The sequence below is a fragment of the Ciconia boyciana genome, chromosome 13 (genome assembly GCF_034638445.1).
Source record: "Ciconia boyciana chromosome 13, ASM3463844v1, whole genome shotgun sequence".
Taxonomy (NCBI): Eukaryota; Metazoa; Chordata; class Aves; order Ciconiiformes; family Ciconiidae; genus Ciconia; species Ciconia boyciana.
The window spans coordinates 1,139,308-1,159,339 of NC_132946.1; the positions used below are offsets into that span (position 1 = coordinate 1,139,308).

The following is a 20,032-nucleotide window of genomic DNA, read 5'->3' on the forward strand; positions in this document are numbered from 1 at the left end:
ACGGCTCCGGTGAGCCAGGCTGACGGTATATACAATGCATTTAAAAATATATGTCTATAAGCAGACTTTTCCACACTGATCAAATGTATCCATGTCTTGAACAAAAGGCTCCTCTAAGACAAGCTCACAGTCATCGCAAGCTTCAGCACAACGGTTTAAGATATCAACCATGCTTAGCATTCAACAGAAACGATTTGTGAGTAGCTAGGGTCACTGGAATCTCGGCATCCGATTTCAAAAATTACAAAGACTGTAGCAATTTGGTATATTTCTGTTTAAAAACTCTATGAGTCACCACCAACTATAGTTCCTAGAAGTATTACTGACTGTTAACTCGAACCCCAAACATCTCCGGCTAGGGAAACCAAGCTAGCAAGTGACACAGACGTAGAAAGGCCTCCTACAACAAGTGGTCGGCGTGTTTCGCGTGAGGGTATGTATGTCTGCACTGCTAATCCCGGAAGACTAGTGTCGGTATGTACAAGGCGATCTGGAGTTTCGGACTGCGAGGAGAGGGCGGGCGGCAGCCGCGCCGCGACTACACGTTAATGACAAACTCGGGGTTAGTGTAGGAGAATCCAGCAAACTCGTTCTGGTCCAAGTTCATGATGAAGAGTTTGTCCGTGGGCGTGAGCTCCACCGGCTGCCGGGTGAACTCTTTGTCGAAGTTGGAAGTGTCTCGTTTGTCTTTCTGTTAAATGGAAAGCACAGAGTTAAACGCAGTAAAGGGGAGAGCACGAGCGAGCGAGCGAGCAGTGGCAGCACCCAAGGGCGCTCGGCCGGGAGAGCTGCGCTGTCCCCGGGCTTCGTGCCCAGCGCTCGAGATCTCCGCTCCGGTTTCTGAAGCCGCCGCCGATGAGGAACACACACCCAGACAGGCAGCGGCAGCCCCTGTACAATAGAAGCAACCCCACGCCACGGGCAAGAACAGAAGAACACCGGTTTAACGCGCTTGAAATGCACAACCAGACGGTAAAGGGACACGATGAGAGCGCGGGGCATCGGGGAGGGCTGTGGTGCTCCCAGGCCGAGCATCCCTCCTCTCCTGGCTGCTGCGAGAGAGAGCAACAGAGCAGTTTCTCAGCATGCAAAACCGGCACTGCAAACAGAGGTTCACAATACACAGGAGGAAGGAGCCTGGAGGAAGCAACATGCCTCGAAATGGAAGTAAACATTCAATATGATTTCAATATTTGCACAAAATAATCAGCTGTGGGAGCTCCTTTTGCGTTATGCTTGATTTTTTAAAAATTACGCTATGTTATAGTATTGACCGACACAGAGCTTTATTGACTTGAGGATGTGATTTGCTCCAGGGTTGTATGTAGAAAATATACGGTAGTTCAAAACCTCAGAGAACTGAAATTCCACATATGCAACCTTTTATCATTTTAATTTCACGAGGACCACAACTTTGCAGCTACACCCAACCCAAAAAAGAAGAAGAAGAAAAAAAAAAAGCTATTGTCTCGATTACCGCTGGTAACCTGCTACGGGCACTGCAGAGCCCAGCAGTCGGGAACGCTTGGGCCGTTTTTATACCTGGGCGTGCACCAGCGATTGCCCGGTTAAGGTTTGTTCTGGCTGCGGGAGGTTACGGTGCCTTGGCTGAATGGGAAACCACAGCACTGAAGATGCAATATAAGCACCCAGGGTCCTTCACCAGTAAAGAAAGCCCACGGAGGGATGACCCGCGGGCAGCCCGTGGGCTGGGAACCTGCTCTGCTTTGCCTCGTTATTAAAGCGAGCAGGGCCAAAAGTCCTTCCCCATCTCCTCCTCCGTGTCTCTGTGCAGGAGCTTAAAGGAGACGGGAGCGCAGTCATGCGCAGTCCTCTCCCAGGGCGTCTGACTACCGGTAAAGGCCGCGCGCAGGGCTGGGATGCTGCCGGGCGGGCGAGCTGCAGCGTCGCCCCGGCCCGGAGGAGCCCCGGGGCCAGCACTGCGCTCCCCCCGCTTTTGCATCTTCAGTGGCAGGCGCGGCCCCCCCACGCCCTGACTCCGTGCTGGAGGTGACCTTCCCCGGAGGTGACGCTGGCAGGACCCCGTCGCAAATTTGGTGCTTTGCAGACACCTGCAAAACAGTCCCCGTCCCCCCCCCCAGACTCTGCCTTTGAACCCAGGCCCCCGCAGCGCCCGCCAGGAGCTTGCCTGCGCTCTGCTATGACGGGAGATGTCCAACTCTGGCTTATTTTGTCAGCTCGGGGCAGAGGGCCCCGAGGGGTAACTGCGGGGGTCCCCGCCGCGCTCACACCCTGCCGCTCCACCGCCGGACACACCGGCCGCAGGAGGGACCACGCTGGCTGGTCTGCTCCCTCCCGCCGCGGCCATCCTCCCCGCTGCTCCGTCCTGAGGAAGCACCCGGCGGGTGACATGTTGTATCCTCACTGCAGCACCTCTCGTCCCACCGGCTGCCGCTGTCCAGGGATGCTGGGGCAGAGCCATCGGCACCTTCACGACTCAAGCGGGAGCACGGCCAGAATACGGCCAAGAGCCAGGTCCTCCCTGCCCTGCTCCCGCCAGCCCGGCCGGGCCAGGAGCACCACATCGCAACTGCAGCTGGATCGAGCCTCTGGAGACCAGCCCCGACACCAGCCGTGGACCAGGACCTCCACGGCCGCTCGGAGACTCCGCTTGCTGCAGGAGGCATCCCGTCAGGACAGCTTCAGCCTTGGGGGGAGAAGACCAGAGAGCAAAGAGAGCCAAGGGCGGCTGAGAGGAGATGAGGTGGGAAGAAAAACTGGGCTGGAGCTCAAGGAACAAAGAGAGAAAAGCCAGGAGAAGAGCCAGGACGCGGCCGTGCCATCAAGCCAGCGAGGCTTTGAGCATGCAGCGGTGCTCAGGGCACCGGTGTCCCGACCTGCCAGTGCCTGTGGGTCCCAGGCTGTCCCCGAGCAGGAGCTGGATCTCTGCCTTCGCTTCGGACAGGTGACGCTGGGGAGCTGGCACAGTCCCTGCGGGGCTCCTCTCCCCAGCACAGAGAAGGAAGAAGATTTGGGGGCACAGAGCAGGAGTGGGGAAGGGCAGACGGGGTGAAGGAGCCGACTTCAGGTGCAGAGTTCTGCCAGGCAAAGGGTGAAGCGGTTGAAACGCAAGCGTGAGCCCACCTCGATGGAAGGCAGCATCTCCCCTAGGACGAGAAGGGCCGGCGTGGAGCTGTGGAAGAGCAGAGGCACTGCCCTTGGCTGCGAAGAGGCTGTTTCGAAGCGGTTGCACAGGGGCTCGCTCTCTTGCAGCCCCAGCACACGCAGAGGGAAGGAGCTGACAGAGGCACCGGGCTCCTGCCCCGCTCCCGGAAGGATGCTGAGCCGACCAAATGGCTCCTGAAGGCCACGTCCACCCGAACCAACGTGTGCCAAGACAACGCCGTCCTACCGAGCCAGGAGCTTCTCCCGAGCAGGAATGCTGTGGGATGCTGCAAAGGGGAATGAAATGCCCACATCTGCCACAGGTGCAAATCGCCACCGCAGTCCCCAGCCCTTCGGAGTGGCCTCTGCTGATGGCACCAGGGAGGGTGAGTGCTCAGCCTGGGAGCCCTGGGGTGAGCAAAACCTCCTGCTGCTTTTCAGTGGCAGAAAACTCTGGCAAAGGCTGCGAGGTGCCTGGGAGGGGGCTCAGGGCAGCCCACCTCCCCCTGCCCCGCGTCCCCCGGCAGCTCCCCCCCTCCTCCAGGGCTCGGCAGGGAAGCGCAGCACCGGGAGGGCCCACTGTGAGCCCAGCAAAGTGGGGTTTGCTGCTTTCTTACCTTGAATTTTGTCTGAAATTGGTGGCAATTTGGTCTCTGTCAAAGATGATGAATAGCCTGGGAGCAGGTAGGGAACGGCTACGTGGATCTGGTGAACAGAGAGAGGGGAAGGCAGGGGAAATTCAAGGCTGAAAATGCCTCCAGCAAAGGGCTAATTGACTCTGGGAGGTGACGAGGAGCACGGGAGGGACGGCGGGCAGAGGCAGCCCAGGCTCCTGCATGCCCAGGGCAGTGTGCGGGCAGGGCAGCGTTTGTGCCTGGCCCTCAGAGGACGGCCATCCTCCCCGACCGCCGCCGCCGAGCCCCTTCCCCTCGGCAGAGCTCCAGGGCTGCACGGGTGGCGGAAGCCGGGGAGCGGCTCCCGTCGGTGCTGCCGTTCGGTGCCTTTCGGAACAGTCCTGCAGAGTTCAGAACCGCAGCAATTCAGCAGAAGCGGATTTCCAAAGACAGAAGGGAAATTCTGCATGCGCTCAGGAGAAGGGAGGTTAACAGGAACCTGTAATCCCTCTTTAGCTGAAATTGCCAATTGCTTCTAACAACTGCTCCTCCGAGAGCGCACGGGCAGGGCGATGAGTCACCGACACACGGCGCTGCCTCGCCGAGAGCCTTGCCTCTGCAGTCTCCAGAAATCTGAAGCGCATACCGCAGTTGTCTCTGTTCAAGGCATTTAAAGAGATCCCCAAGCAGCAGAGCTCTGCTCCCCTCGGCAGCGCCCCGCGGGAGGGCCGTCCTGACGCCCCAAATCATCCTTCCGCCAAGGGACATCGGAGAGAAATTCCTTTCCCCGTCCCTGTTTGAGGAGGGTCAGCACGAGCTGGCGCAGAGGACACGCAGGCATTTACTCTCCGCTTGGAAGATGCTTCCAGTACGTCGCACCTCGGTTTGGGGACAAACGCTGCAGAGGACGAACGGGCCACGGCTCTGCCGGTGTTGCAGGAGGCTGTGTTGTGATGTGGGCTGCTGCCTGCGCTGCTGCCTGCGCTGCTGCCTGCGCCGCTCTCCTGGGCAGCTCTGGGGACCCGCCGTGCCCCGAACCGGCATCCCCGAGCGGCCAGGGCAGCTTCCAGCCCTTGGCACGGTGCAGCCCCGTCGCTCAGCGCTCCTGGCATCTCTCAGCTCAGAACTGTAGAAACTCATTATTGCCAAACACATGCAGGTTTCTTTGACATTATTTCTCACTTTTTATTTTATAATCAGTATTGGAAAAAAAAAATTGGCACATTACAACGTAAAGCAGATTGATACAGTGACAGCCCACGAACATCTGCAGAATAGTATAAAAGGAAGCTGCATGATCATTATTGTTTCAAGAGAAATTCATCCTTCCTGAAACTTCTTCTTTGATGCCAGAAACAAAACTTAGGCCATTTAAATATCTAGAGCATTTTTTTAAAGTAAGTCTATTAGTTGAAAGAAGTTTCTTTACAAGCTTCATATCAGAATTCACAATACTGTTCAAAGTTAAATAGCATCCCATTTTGTGTTAATACCATTTTTTGACACATTTAAAGCGCAGGTAACAAACTCAATTGCTTTGGCATTTGAAAAAAAGAAAAAATTTTACTATGAGAACCGATGTTGTGCGGTATTTACTAGGGTGACCATGGATTCGAAAGCATCTGCAACAGCTCTTTCAAATTTCCCGTTTACAACTGGATACGTTTCTTCTGATTTTTGCTACTTAAAAACTGCACAATCAGGAGAAATCTCTGCAAACAGCAGACCTGGCTTCCCTGATAACGTATCACTGCTGCTGAAGACCCAGCGCAGAGAACCGCGCCCGCCCAAAGCCGGGGACGTACGAGCCTACAGTGGCAAGGGGTGCTGGGTGGGTTTCAACAACTGGCAGGGCAGAACTACAAAAGAAGCCAGAATCGGCATTTCAGCCCTCCGGAGCAACTGCTCGCTTTTGGGAGGAGCCGAGAGGCTCAGCCAGCAGCACCCGCGCTGCAGGGTGCGTGCCCACCCCGGGGAAAGGTTGCATTAAAAACACTTACTTGCCGCTAAGGCTAAGGCGGCTAAACATTACACTGTCATGATTCTGTTAAAAGACTAGGAAAAGGGAAGAGCAGGAATCAAAGCACATGCTGAAGAGATTTCTCCTAATTGTCATGGCCTGCACCATTTTACCTCCGTTAGCTGCTGAACAGTTTTCATTTTCTCCAAATAAAATGTCATAAAAGCACATTTGCAGCGCTTAGTGCACATCACCCACCCTTCAGGCACGCCCCAAATCACGTGAAGACACTTCTGGCTTTGAAATATGGTCACTCTAGTAGTAGTACTAAAGAAAAACCATGAATGCAAGTTTTGCAATGGAAAATGTCACCACAACAGCAGTTGGGACTCGATGATAGCGATGCAGGAATGAGATCTACACAGCTACTTAGCTCTTGGCTTCAGGTTTAAAAAACTCAGAGTTAACAAAGGAAAATCCTTCGAATTCTGACTGGTCAATGTTCCTGATGACTTCCTGGTCAGGAGGTGTTAAGACGGGTGGATGTCGAGTGAAAAACCGGTCGAAGTTTTCAGCATTGCGTCCACACTATGAGAGGGGAAGAAAAGAATGTATGGTGGGTGGAGAAAGAAGCGTGCGGGATGCGGCTGCAGCCACCCGCCCAGCCTCGCCGCGTGCCGCCGCGTACCTCGGTGCAGCAATGGCAGAAAAGAAAAAGGTGCAAAATATGTATGAGCTTTGTTAGTCGCAAGGTGAGGTTATCTCATGGCACAGCCAGAGACCGGCCAAACCCTCCGGCTGCGCCATGGCAAGTAATTGCAGGAGAGGAATGAGATGGGAGTGCAATTACTTGCTGCCGTTCCCTGACTACACGCAGCACTCTTCCCTCTCTCCGGCTACGCCACGCACACGGCAGCTTCTTCTCAAAGACCCCTGCGGCTTCACCCGCTCCTCCTTCCCAGGAGCGGGAAGTTCTTGTCATGCCTGGACTGCTTAAAGGATTCCCCTTGCTCCTGCCCAAGGAGAGGGCTCCTCGCCTTCTGCAGAGCTCTTGTGAACTGCTGCTGGCCGAATGCTTAATGCAGGCAGTTGCGCCTGGGAATCTCCAGGGCTGCCCTGTCCCTTCCTGATGTGCCCGTCAGACCCTGACGGTCCATGCCGGTGCATGGAGTGCCGCTCGGCTGAGGCAGGCAGGACCTGGGGCACTGGGGTGCTCCTGGCCACCAGCTTGCTGCCGCATGGCAGCTGGGCTCTCCACACGGCATCCCTACAGCTCTCCACTGCAACCGGGCAAGGCTGGCTATCCCTAAAACCCTGCTCACAGCGACGTTTTTCTCTCTTGCCCCTGAAGGCAGCTAATGACAACCCCTACTTCAGGTGGGGCAGGAGTCCAAGAGCACTGGCAAGCTCTCTGCAGCCAGCCAAGCTGGACGAGAGAAGACACCAAAAGCCCTGGAGTCCGGGTGACCGCTGCCCTGGCTGGCACGGCACTGCGGGGCAGGAAAACACAGGGCCTGGAAAGCACCCGAGAGCACCAGACCCTCACCGGGGGCCGGTCAGCACCCATCGCCCCCGGGCTGCGGCGGAGCAGGAGCCCCGGGCAGCAGCTGAGGATCCGGCTGGCTGCGCTGCAGTCTCCGGGAGCAGGGAGACATGCCAAATGCCTTATTTAATTTTCTTAGCAATCAAAACAAGGGTCCTGCAACTTCCTGTGCTGCAAGTCATGATTTAATACAATAATAATAGCAATAGCTCGTAACAGGTGGGTGCCGGGTCACTGCAGCAGCTACAAATTGTGCTCTATTACTGCCTATCACACGCACGTCACAGCCCTATGGACTGCACTTAATGACTTTGCTCTAGGGGTTGGCGAACCCTCCCTCCTATCCGAGCCGTCACACAACCGATGCTCTCCTGGCCCTGTTTTCTCAGAAGAGACGCAGAAGCCAGCACCTCTCAGTCCCTTCGTTCTCTCCTTCCATTTCCCCATGGAGAACAAACACTTCAAGTGCGGGGACAATTTTTCCTGGCATTTAACTTCCATTTGCTAAGGAAACAGATTTACATTTTTAATAAACGTCAGACTAAATATAATAAAATATTAAAGACAAATACAAGTAAACTTCAACATTTCCCAGTTCCTTCCTCTGCCACAAAGGTTTCAGGGAAGACAACGCGAACATCCATCAGCCTCCAATGGCACGTCCCTTTGCCAGTTCTTACATGTTCTTATAGCACCGTGAGACACTTATTATCCCCAAGTCTCCCAAAAAAGTTCAATGGGTAACGTTTGAGTTGATTTAACTCTAGCTACCGCTGTGCTGAACGCCAGCCCGTCCAGCCTCTGAGCCCATCCTTCCACACCACTGTACCTCTCGTATTTTGTAAGGCCGTGGCTTAACCTACAGCACATTTCTAGTTGGGATTTGTTAAGCTTCTGCTCCCAGACGCATCTCCTGTCCATGACCATGAGCTCAGCACGGTTTCTAAGTCAGCACCCAAACTTACTCAGAGACCTTGGCAGCACTTTTTCGCTCCTGCATCTCCTCTGGGCTGTCGTGGTCACACGCACTGCAGCGTCGGCCACGGGAAACACAGCTCCTGCTTCTGGCCCCACGGCTGAGCCCAGGCAAGAGCAGATGCTGCTCTTGGTGTGGTAGGTTGCAATGTGGCTTGCTCTTTTTCAGGTATTTGGATGCAAAAATGAGTTGGTGCTGGCCGGGGGAGGAGTTAGGCAAAAAAAAACAAAAAGAAAAAAAAAGAAAAAAAATCCAAAGACAAACAAAATCCCCTCAAACCAAACATGCAAACACAGTGCAAACCAGTTCACCAGGAGGGTACCGAAGATGAAGGCTTCCCAGAATGAGCCTGAGAAGGCTTTTCATGCAGCCTATGAAGAGCATTGCATGGGTAGGGGAGAACCGGCCCCGGCTGCCCTTGGCCGTGGTCCCAGCACAATGCCGTCCGCATCGTGGCCCTCCGGGAACAACTTTTTGGAAATCCCTGATTTCAAGCACAGAGACCCAAATGGAAAACGACCTCTCCAAAGAAAGGGCAAGGGTCCCTGCACCAGAAAACACAGAGCCCAGGACAAACTAACAACAGAAGCCCAGTAAGGAGATGGAGAATGAAGACACAAGCACAGCGAGCAGGCTGGCAGACACAGGGCTCGTTAGCTGCTCTTCAGAAAACAGCCAAGTTGTTGTACCTTGCCGATCCCTGACTGCTGTACGGACCCCATCCCGAGGCAATTCTCCGCATCTTTTCTTCTCTCCGAGCACCTTATTCCTGAGAGCAATAGGCGGGTGCAAACTAACGGGGACGTGCCCATCTCCTGGGCCTGCGGCGGCTCTGCATCACACGAAGAAGTGGCCAAACAGGGACCTTGTGGTTGCCTTCCCCTCTCGGTTACTCCAGCTGTGCCCGCGCTCCCCTCTGCAGCTCACGCCTGATCCCAGCCCGTCGTCTCTGCTGAGGCCGGGTGGAAAGCAGCAGCCCGGCCGCGCTCGGGGACAGAGGCGAGGGCAGCACGAGCCCCGAGAGCCTCCCCGGGCGAGCGCTCCTGGGGGCTGCTTAGAGCAGGCACCGTATCGCCGGAGGGCTCAAAGGCTGCCGATACCCTCTCCAGAGCAGCAGGACAGCAGCGAGGTTCACAGACGTCCAGAAGCGAACAGTGAAGTTGTCTGCTGATGAGCTGACAATTCCCACCGTAAGGAATTTCAACAAGAGTTGTCACAGCTCCAGTTTTTTGGGAAGAGCTGGTCACTGCTCCAGACCATGCAATCAAGTACAGCTTTAGAGTCTTGCGAAAGTACATTTTAGATGTTTGACAAGTCAGCATCAGCCAAATGCCTTCCTGAAAGCCATCGTATTAACATCAAAATAGAAAATAAATTCCTAAAATTGAAGTTGCCAGTTCCGCAAAGCCTGGAAGCTAAAGTCATGAAACAAAGAGACAGGGGCTTTTCTAGGCCACGTTGTCACTAGTCTTCCCCCTCAGCGCCGAGATAAAACAAACTATGAGCAAGATTACTGGGAAAGTCTGCAGTGCTTAAGGTTATCAGTGCAGTAACACATAACATAGCAGGGTTTAACTACTAATAAGCTGCTCACCTGCAGATTCTATCAACTCCCAATATCCAGTGAAAGCCTTACAGTGCTTTGAAAATATAGCTGTCATTGCCTATTAGCTTCATGAGATCTTGGGGGAGACATGCAAGGCAGTTCATGTGAAATGTCTGACAGCACGAGCCTTCTTTTTGCTATAAAAATGTGCTGTCTTAAAAAAAAAAAAAAATCAAACAAAAGCAACCCCATCATTAAGATTTAAAAACTAATCCTTGTGAAATGCTTCCAGTTATTGGGATAGAAGGTACAAATATGTTTTTAATATGCATATTGGCAAGCAATAATTCTCACTGTAATGTAATAAGGCAAGAATATGTGGGTGGAAGATTTTGAAAGTTGCATCTATCCATAGCATTTCATGTCCAGCTTTGTGAAGTTTGCTTTTATTCCTGCGGACTTTCTGTTCAGATGCATAAGAACTTGGCCTGGTCAGCAAACCAAACAGCATATCCTCCTCTTCGGGAGCTTTCGCATGGATAAAATATATACTTTAAGGCTAGAAATCATCTTTGGGTTTACAGAAGCCTGATCCAAGCCCAAGCCCAAAGTCTAAAGGCTGTGACCATGCATCCGTGCTGCCCTGCACGCCACGTCCCGAGCCACCCCACGATGCCACAGGCAGCCACTTGGCTCTTGGGAACGTGGCAGTGGCCGTTTTATTCCAGTGGCCAAGGCCCACCACTGCCCGTGTTTCAGACGCAAGGTCTGGCCATGCGCGTGACAAGAGAGAGCCAGAGGGATCCATGCCGCTCCAGGCGTCAAACAATCGCTGCCTGCAGCAGCACCATCTTTAAAGCTTCTGAAATTAAGTTCCTCTTTAAGGGACGGGAGACATGCTGTATGAATTTGTACATTTATCTAAAGCCACGTTGTGAAAAATCTGCCTCATTTTAGTACTATATTAATGTACAGGCATCACTCCATCCTGAATGGAGAAAGGGGGAGGGTGGGAATTTCTCTTACATAAATCCCCAATGTGTCCTGTCTAATATTTATAGCCAGCACAGAATGACTTTTTTTTCAAGCTGCAGAAATAAAACTGTCAGCTTAGAAGATAGCCTTTTTATTTTATCAGTTTCTAGCTTGATTTCAAATAGAGACAAAAGGCATAATAGAATATTTTCCATTGATCCCCGAGATGCAATCAAAGATCATAAAAAGCCGAGGATGGCTGTTCTCCTGCTGTGACGAAGCCCTCGCTCCTGGCGCCGAGGAGAAGCCGTGGGCTGAACACGCCCTCGATTTCCCATTTTTTTGGCCCAAACCAGGGGTACAGCCATGATCCCACCGGCCTCGCAGGCATCTCTTGGGCAAGTCTGACCTTCCTGGTGCTGCTCCGGGTTAGAAACCTGGCTCCTTGCACCCGAGGGAGGAGCAGGGCTCTCGGACTTCTGGCAACAGATGCATCGTGCATCTCTTTTGCATCATGTTTGGGGGAATTTGGGTCATGAATCTGGGGCCACGCCAAGGGCCCCTTTGTGCCGGTCAGGGGGAACGATGGTGCTTTTCGTTTGTGTCTGGCCAACGATCCCAGACGCCGGCTCAGGATGCTCCAGCGCGCATTCATCCTTGCTGCAGGCAAAGGCTGGGAGCATTTGCTGCAAGGGTTTTCTGATGTAGGGCCCTGGCTTTCATCTCTCCCCTATGAACAAAGCCAAGTTTCTGCCCAATATACTGAAAATATTGGCTGAATAATCAGAGGGGAATCTCAGAGAAAGCCTTTACAGGACCCTGAGGCTACCAGAGCAAATCTCGTCTCGATTACGAGAGGAGATGTTTAACCTTAACGCATTCGGCCGCCTCCCCACGGCACGGCTCCTTGCCCACTGTTGGCTCCCTCAATCTGTAAATCTCATCTACTTAGGAAATTACTTATGCAAACATCTGAGCTCACCTTGTAAAGACTGAAAATAAGGCTACAAAAATGCACATGCAGGGGAACCAGAGTTTTTACAAATCAGGGTCTATAAATGGCATTTCAGTGTTAATTAATTCAATGCAGTTAGACGAAAATTAATTTATGCAATTAAAAATTATTAGATTAAAAGCAATTTTTTTAAACCACTGTCCTGTTGTGAGTAATCCTGTGCTCTGCCGTGTGATTTCAATGCTTTCAAAATGAGGAGACTTTTCAAATCACTAGGCTTTATGTAAAGTAAAGGAGTAATTAGATACCAAAACCAATAATTATCTCAATGAGAGACAGAGAAAGCAGGCAAGTGTAAATACACTTCCCAGAGTAAATGCAGACCCACAAGAGGAATTGTTATGCACAAGCCAAACCACGGAGCAGCCAAGCACAGCCCCATGTCAAAACCGCCGCGTTTCTGCACACCAAAGACAACCCAGACCCTGATCTGTCTCGTTACCGTCTCTGTGATAAAGGTTAATCAAGCACAAAGCGCGAAGCAACACATGAGCTCTTGGGAATTTATTTTCAGCTCTGGGTACGTAACACCCAAGCCAGGCAGAGGGCTGAAGCGTCCATTTTCCTGCTGGTGTGAAAGGATGCGGGTTTCTGGGACGGGATGTGAAGCCCTTCCCGGCAAGCAGACGCTGGGAAGGCAAGGAGAGCCCTCACTTGTGCCCACGCTCACTACCTGCAGAGATGTTACAAAATCGTAGAAACGTGGCAAAAAAAAAAAAGCGGGTGCTACAGAAGAGAGAACTAGCAAAGATGCCTCTGCGGACACGGGGTGCGGAGAGGGGCCCGCCCCGGTGGGGAGAGGAGCGGGGGCAGCACGTGAGCTGCCCACCCGGCTGCTCTGGAACGGGACCTTCCCCGGGGCCCCCATTTCACCTCCTGCACCCGCCTGGCCACGGCACTCATATAGGCAAGAGGAGGTTTTCTGCTACGTGAGCAATGAGCAACATGAATTAATTATACCGTCTGACAAGCAGAATTTGTTGACACGATGCTAAAGACAATTTGGACTGGGCTCTGCTCACCCCTGACTTGTCTTCACGGGGCTGAAGCGCTCAGGCACTACCCGATGCTGGAGCACAGGAAGGCTGTGCGCATTTGTGGGCAGATACCGAGCCCGCATCTGCAGATTATTCCACATTTTGAAACTTTGGTTGGCAGACAACCCCTGTAACTGTATCTCTATAGAAGCTAATTAAAAAAAAAAAAAATTAAAAAAATAGACTTAAGCCAAGGTAAAGAGCCAGGCTAGTACAAATCCCCCGCTCCAGCAGGCACTCGAGCCCTGCATGAACGGCTGAAGGTCGGAAGCAGTAAGCAACATCTTTCCTCGTGACCCACCCAAATACGTTGTGAAGGTGCCCAAACCCGGATTTTCATTTCTGTGCTGCTCTGATCTGCGCTCACAGCTGGCATGAAAGGAGCAGCATTTTCCAGCACAGATGCACTGCTGTTGAAATATCAGCTATCAGCAGGTACCTGAGTTGTCTTAATCCTACCTAAATCCTAAATCAACTGCGCCTACCTTTCTATTAATCTTCCTGTCCTATCGAATGGTGAATTTTCCCCAGCACCAGCCGTTAGGTGAGACGCGACAGACGGCAGCTTACCGTCCCCCCTCCAAGGTCCAGCGTCAAAAGGATTTTCAAAGAAATGAGACATTTAAAGTAGGACAGAAATTGCACATTTTAAAACAGTTAAGAAAGCACTTTGGACAGAATTCAATTGTTTTTAACTGTAAAACACCAAACAATAACGCTCTGCCACAACCCATGGCAAAGAGGTCACTGGGGATCTGCTCAGGAGGAAAAGGCAGAGGTCGAGGAGGGATGCAGCAAGAGCTTCATTAGCAAATGAACACAGAGGTGAGAGACAGCGGGAGTTACGGATTTCGGGAGAAACGGGCTCTCGCAGAGTAAGACCCCCGAAGCCCCGGTGCCTGCTCAGCCCTCCCGGCGGGCTCGGGCTGCGGAGCAGCATCCCCCGCGGCTGGAGCTCACAGCCCTCCTGCCTGGTCTCTCCGCACCCTTTGCACAAAGGTCGGATCCCACCCTAAGCCAGCAAATCATGGTGCGTACAGACAGCCCCACACACTTTTGCGCTATTATACTTTAATATCATACACACCGTTACTTCCCAGTAACGCCTTTCCTGCACGGTCTGATGGCTCGAAGACGCCATTCCTTCCGAGGGAAAGGAAAGCAGGCAGCAATTCAGACCTCTGGGCTAACCATCACCAGCTGCTTACCAGCAACCTGCGTCCCCTCATTTCTGAGACAGAGACGGAGAACGGGACACATTTTTCTCTTTGCTGATGCAGAGGGCAGCCCAAGACTGCACTGCACAGAAGCAGCTCTCAGCTGTGGAAGCGAAAGGCTCTGAGGACAGTACCCCATAGAGCTTCCTGCAAAGGCATCACTGCATGGGAGTTAACTTTGTAAAAACATTTGTCGGAAATTAAAATACACGGTGCCAAGCACACGCAGGGCATCGCTGGCAGACCTGGGGCGAGGAGCAGACTCCCGGTCGGCAGCCGCTCCCCCATCAGTACTGCACGCCGGCAGGGAGACGAGGCTGCGGAGGCTCCTGCCGGGCCCAGCTAATGGGCAGTTTATTCACGTTGGATCAGTCAAGCAAGGAGCTGCAGAAGGGAAAAGGGTGCTAGAGCAGAGAGGCATTTAGAGGGAGGAGAGCTAAAGGAGCTGAGCACCCTACACCAAACGGTCTCCCAACTCCATGTTTTCCCTGAACGTGGAGTTTTTCCAAGCACTGAAGGGGTCCCTTCAAAAGAACAGGTTTACTGTAAAGCAGAGGAAAACCAGATGTGTCCAAGGTTGTTAAGGGCAGCGGGGCAGGGGAAGGCTCAGTTAAATACACGGAGCATCTCTGGACTCCCAGTTGTGACCCAGGATGATGGATTAAGAGAGCATGCAGTGTCCCCACCTTGATCACCTTGTCCCCACCCTGATCTCCACCTTATGCCCCACTGGGCATAAATATCAGTCCATATCAGCCACGTAAATCAGATTTTAACTTTGGCTTCAGTTTTTTGTAAAACACCAGTGCCCAACTAGGGCACGGCAGCTAACAGGCACACAGGAGGTGGAAACATAGAAATAAGCCCATGCCTTAAGGACCTGGACCACCGCGGCGAGACTCAGACATAGCTGTGACCCTGCCAGTCCCAACAGTGGCAAAGAGAAAGCGAGAAATACAGGGAGAGGGGTCCCCGTCCCCGAGTCTACGTGGTCGCTGCTGCCTGTGCATCCTCTTTTGGGAAGGGCAGAGAGACCACAGGCAGAGAGATGCGGCAAACCAACGTGCGCGGGGTCATTCAGAGAAGCCCGAGCGCCACAGCCCGCAGGCTCGTGCCCTCACGCTGCTTCAGCATGAACCCGGTACGCAGCAGGCGATGAAACCCGCTTGTGGCTCAGGCTGCGCCCCTGCGCTGGCACAGGCATTACACGGACAGACGTCACTGCAAATTCGGCTGGACCAAGGAGTAGTCAAGTACTCTCGTCATTTTTGACAAATAGCTTTCAGATTACTCATGCCTCCACCTCAGTTTCGCTGCTGGCAGCTTATCTCCCCCTACAGCCTCGCACTCCCAGCACACACAGCATCTCTCTTGCTAATAGAACCCATCTTAAAGCAAGGCAGAGACAAGAGAGAGCAGCCAGGTTCTCCTCACTGCAGAGCTCTTCTCCCCCTGCGTCAGCGCCCGCATGCAAACCAGGCTCCAGCCTTCCACTGCTTTACCTTGGAGAGAAACTGTGGAGTGAAATACAGCTCCATTGCCAATTCAGACAGACTACGGTGCTGAGCTAGATGTTGAAATAAAGTTTAGATTAAAAAAAAAAAAAAAAAAGACAGACCTGTTCAGCTTAAGAAGAAGAGAGGAAAAAAAACAACAGAAAGACTGACGCTGGGGGTAACAAACAGAGAGTACTGCAACGCCATTACATCCGTGAGCTAAACGCGTCGTGTTTCTACCCCTGCAAGTCAGAGCAAGACAAGGCGTCCGAGAGTTATCCTTTCACAGCAGTGGTTTGATATATGCCAAATCCGAGGAGACGTGATCTTCTAAGCAGACAGAGAAATGGTACCTCCACGCTGCGGGCAGGACGAGCAGCGCCTGCACGTATGCCTGTGCGCGTGCACCCACGAGCACGAGTGGGAGAGACTGTGCAAGAGAGAACCGGCGTGTGGGAGAGCGGGAGGGGAGAAACACGCTTAAAGCAGCCACACTTACAGCCTTTGGCTTGAAGGGAGGCTGGATCTCCTTGCGCTCCAGCTTGTCCCAGTCGATGTAGCGGAAGAACGCGTGCTCCTTGATGTCCCGCTCCCCTTCTGGGCCACATCCCAGTCGCTTGGCAGGGTGCTTGGTCATCAGCTTGGGGAGAGGAAGAGAAGAAACAGTCACTCACAGAGTGGCCAACTCCTTCACAACATGTCCACTTCGAGAAGTCCCCAGGGTGCCGCAATGCCCGGCTGGGCAGCCTGCACCACACGGCCGCTGCCCCCGGGTGCCCCGCGTCAGTACCCGTGCTCCCAAAAGGGGCTCCCATCTCCTCTCCCGGCTTTTGGTGCTCGAAGTGAAGGACAGAGGGAGAAGCAGGAGCAGCTCCAGGGACAGGGAATGTTGACAACGGCTTATGACAGCAGACTAAGCAGATCGCAGGTGCGTGAGCACTGGGTGGGATTAGCACATCCCCTTTTCCTCTGGGGAGGAAATTGGTTCACCAAGAAATAAAGTCAGGGTGCTGGCAGGCACCCCGCAGCCACACCGCTGCAGTCTCACCAGCCTGCTACAACGGGGGGGCAGGATGGGTGCAAAGCTGCTTAGCAGTCCCTTTGCTTGGTAGCAAACTTCTCAGTATCTGCGTAACTAATTTTAAAGGCCACTGCCCATTTCAGATGAACAATCTGCCCTCAGAAACTTTCATTAGCCCTAGAAGCAGAACCCCCACTTCTCTGGAGCCGCGGCAGCACAGGCGAGAGGCGTATTTCTAATGAAAGAGTCAATTTGCAGAAAAAAAGCACAAACAGTCCATTAATGTTGTTTATCATCTAAACTTCTCCTCTTCACTGGCTCAATAAGAAAAGTGAAATGGGCCACGGGAATTAAGGGCGGCTGTACAAACATTAATATCCTGGGGGCATTGTTTGAGCTGTGTTCAGAGATCAGATGGAGATCCCAGAGATTTGTAAGACGTTGATAAGCACGGAGAACATGAGCCGTACACCTGCGACAAAAGGACTACTTTATTAAAAGCAGGGCGGTTAAAACTGATCCCAGAGCTGTGCGGAGGTTGCAGCAAGCCCGACTCCATCTCTTGGGGCCGTGGGTCTGCAAGAGACCCCCGCTGCCCTCCCGCGAGCCCCCGGGAGGGACAGGGCACCCGCAGCTCTGTGGGGAGGCACCAACGCTCCGGCCGGAGAGCCGAGAAACCTCCCTGCCTTTCTGTTCAGACTGACCCACCCCCAAAAGAAAAGGTTTTTATAAGCAAGCATCTTCTGACAAAAATAAACCCATCAGCTAACGAGCCCCCGCCAGGTCCCGCGTCCAGGCAGAGCTCCTCTGCCCCAAGGTGTAAGTGTTTTGACACGTCAGCCCTGCCATCCATGATTGCACAAAACAACCTTGCTCAGGGAAGCTGATCTTTAAAAGTAATGCTACAACAGGGAGCTGAAAGCAAGGAAAAGCCTCCAAAGAAAAATAAATCCCCAAATAAAAAACCCCCTACAAATGTGAAGTAAGAGCGGAGCCGCTAACCACTCTGCTAGCAAACGGCACTACATCCACGGCCAGCCGGCTGCGAAGGCAACCTGCAGCTGACAGACTGATGGAGCGAGGCTTCTGCGAAGCAGCATCACCCCCTGGAAAGCCCATCTGCAAACAGCAAGGGCCCACCAGGCTGCGCAAGCCGGACAAGTGATTTTCCAGATGGTGAGACCTGCCTCTCCTCGGGGCAGGGACGTGCCTGGCATCAGCATCAGCCCTGCAGCGCCCGTCCCCATGGGAGGGGTCCCGCTGGAGCCGCTGCTGGTGGGCTGGAGAGGGAGGGCCATGGGGGTGGCAAAGCGGCAGCAAAAACAAGAGCAAGATTTTTTTCTAACTTGTGTTTTACTTTTTTTTGGTAAATAATACAGTTTCCCTCAGTAGTGCAGCATGCAGCCCTTTGCAAAAAAAAAAAAAAAGGCAAACCCCAGCGTGAGAAGCCTGGCAAGGTGGAAGATGTTATGTGTCTTGGTCTCTTGAATGAGGACAAGCAGGCGGGGCTGGATCCAGCTCCGCTGTCCCCTGCCAGGAGAGGGGAGCGGTGGCACCAGGCGCTGCCGGGAAGTAAAAAGCATCTTATGACTCAATAAGGTTTTCCTAAAGCAAGTCTCTGACAACCATGTGAGAGCCTGAAGGGTGCTAATAAACTGATTTAGTGATTTGGCTGTGATGTCAAATAGCTTAGTTTGCTTTCAGCAAACATGAAAAGAAATCTGTTTGTGGGTCTTCTCTGTTAAGCGCTGATCCTGAACACATTGACACACCTCTAGCTTTCACTGCCAGAGATCATCTGGGGCAAGGAGGGAAAGCAGGTCTGCGTCTGCAGGATCTGTGCCTCCGTCGACTCTAAAGCCCACAGATGCCCGTGCATAAAATTCAGCTGTGAAAGCACCTGACAGGGCGAGCCGGACAGACGTGCGGCCCCGCACCTGCAGAAGAGGCATTAGCAAGGGAGGGGCAGGCTGCAGCCCCGGCGAGGCTCTGAAGGTCGGCGGTGCCGGTGGGCAGGCGGCTCGCTGCCCCGTCCCCCTGCGCCCCGGTCCCCTTCCCGGCCCTGGCTCCCTCCCGGAGGCCGGCAAAGCTGCCGAGGCCGTGCCGGGGCTCGCCCCGGGAGAGTCCGATTCCCCCGCTTGCACCCGGTGAAAACGTCTACAACTCTGCTCGCATCTGCTGAACCCCAGCCGCCACGCTGCCCTGCAGACCCTGCCTGCACACACACCACACAATCCAGTCTCTGCTCTTTTCCTGGTCAGCTTTTCCAGCCAGAGCCCAGGTTCGTACCTGCTGCCTTGTGCTGGAAACTTTTTTACTCACGCCCGCCCCGCGAGCCGAAGTGTCGTGGTTAAACCCCCCGCTTCCTCAGCACATCACAAATGCACACCGAATTCTGAGCGGCTCAGCCGACTAATGAATCGTAAAAGATTTCCTGCTTCATGTACCTGCCTGTAAAGCTGAACAGAGCTGTACCACAGTGCAGTTATTCAGTATTTTCAATATATGCATCCAGAAATTAAATTTTCTTGTTTTCCTGTTGTGTTTTTATGTATGTGAGCATGAAGGCACCACCTGTTATTGATATATAGGACCCCATAAACATGCAGATTGATTCTCCTGGCTTAGATAGGATAATCATCTAGCTTTGTTTGTATTAAACAGGAACAAGTTGATTTAATCCCCATACCAACGCAGGGAAAGCCCTTCAGGCTCCTGCAGATAAGGAAGGATGCTTTACCCAAATCACCTGTAACGGTACGTCTGATGTTTGGAGCTCAGATACAGGACAGTCCAAGTCTGGACTCAACTGCTTTGCTAAACTGCAGCTTTATTTTTAGTCTCTGGAAGGCAAGCAGATGCTGCGTCTTCACGGGCTTCGTGTAACAGTGGCACGTTTTGCACCAAGAAGCAAAGCCGATCCAGATGATCTTCGTCCACGTTTGACGAGACCACACAGCTTAGGGGCAGCAGCCGCCGCCAGGACCTTCCCATCAGGGCACCGGTCCCTCTGCCGTCCCGGCACACAGCCTGGGCCCGCTCCCGCGTGGCACAGCCCCGCCGCTGCAGCAGCACATCCCGGCCCCATCCCAACCGCAGCCCGGCGTTTCCGCAGGAGTCAGAGGCAGCAAACCCCTGCGCAGCCAGCAGCGCTCGCCACGTGCCGCCCAAAGCGCTCCCACCTGCCAGCCGCCCTTTGCATACCCCCGGCCACCGAGACGCGGGCGCACCCGCACCTCCGAGAGGGCTGCGGCGCGGCGCCAGGCAGCTATTATGTGCTTTTCCCAGGCAGCACCGCCCGTGGAAATACCACTCAAAACACCTGTAAACTTTCCTGTGGAAAACATGCCATTTTATGCCTTTGCTACCAGGCAGAGATTAAAGAGGGAGCTTACATTCGCAGGCAATCTGTTCACCTGGAAAGGGCTGCTTTGCTCAGGCACAGTCAAACCCCTCCATATGGGACGGGAAGTGGCTGACGGTTTGTGCCGGTGCCCATGTGCACG

General features: G+C 53.3%; 1 protein-coding gene across 2 annotated transcripts in view; it reads right to left on the bottom strand.

Annotated features, from left to right (window-relative positions):
* Positions 1 to 523: 523 nt before the first annotated feature.
* The window catches only part of PRKCB (protein kinase C beta), a 135,385-nt gene continuing 115,876 nt past the window's right edge, over positions 524 to 20,032 (bottom strand). Inside the window, exons 16-17 of one of the 2 annotated variants that reach the window (XM_072878120.1) lie at positions 16,005 to 16,145; positions 524 to 691 (exon numbers count right to left, since the gene is read on the bottom strand). In XM_072878120.1, coding sequence (XP_072734221.1) covers positions 539 to 691; positions 16,005 to 16,145 — 294 coding nt within the window. In that variant the 3' untranslated portion in view covers positions 524 to 538. Of the gene's footprint in view, positions 692 to 4,900; positions 6,289 to 16,004; positions 16,146 to 20,032 lie in introns of those variants that run through there. The other variant, XM_072878119.1, reaches the window with a different exon arrangement.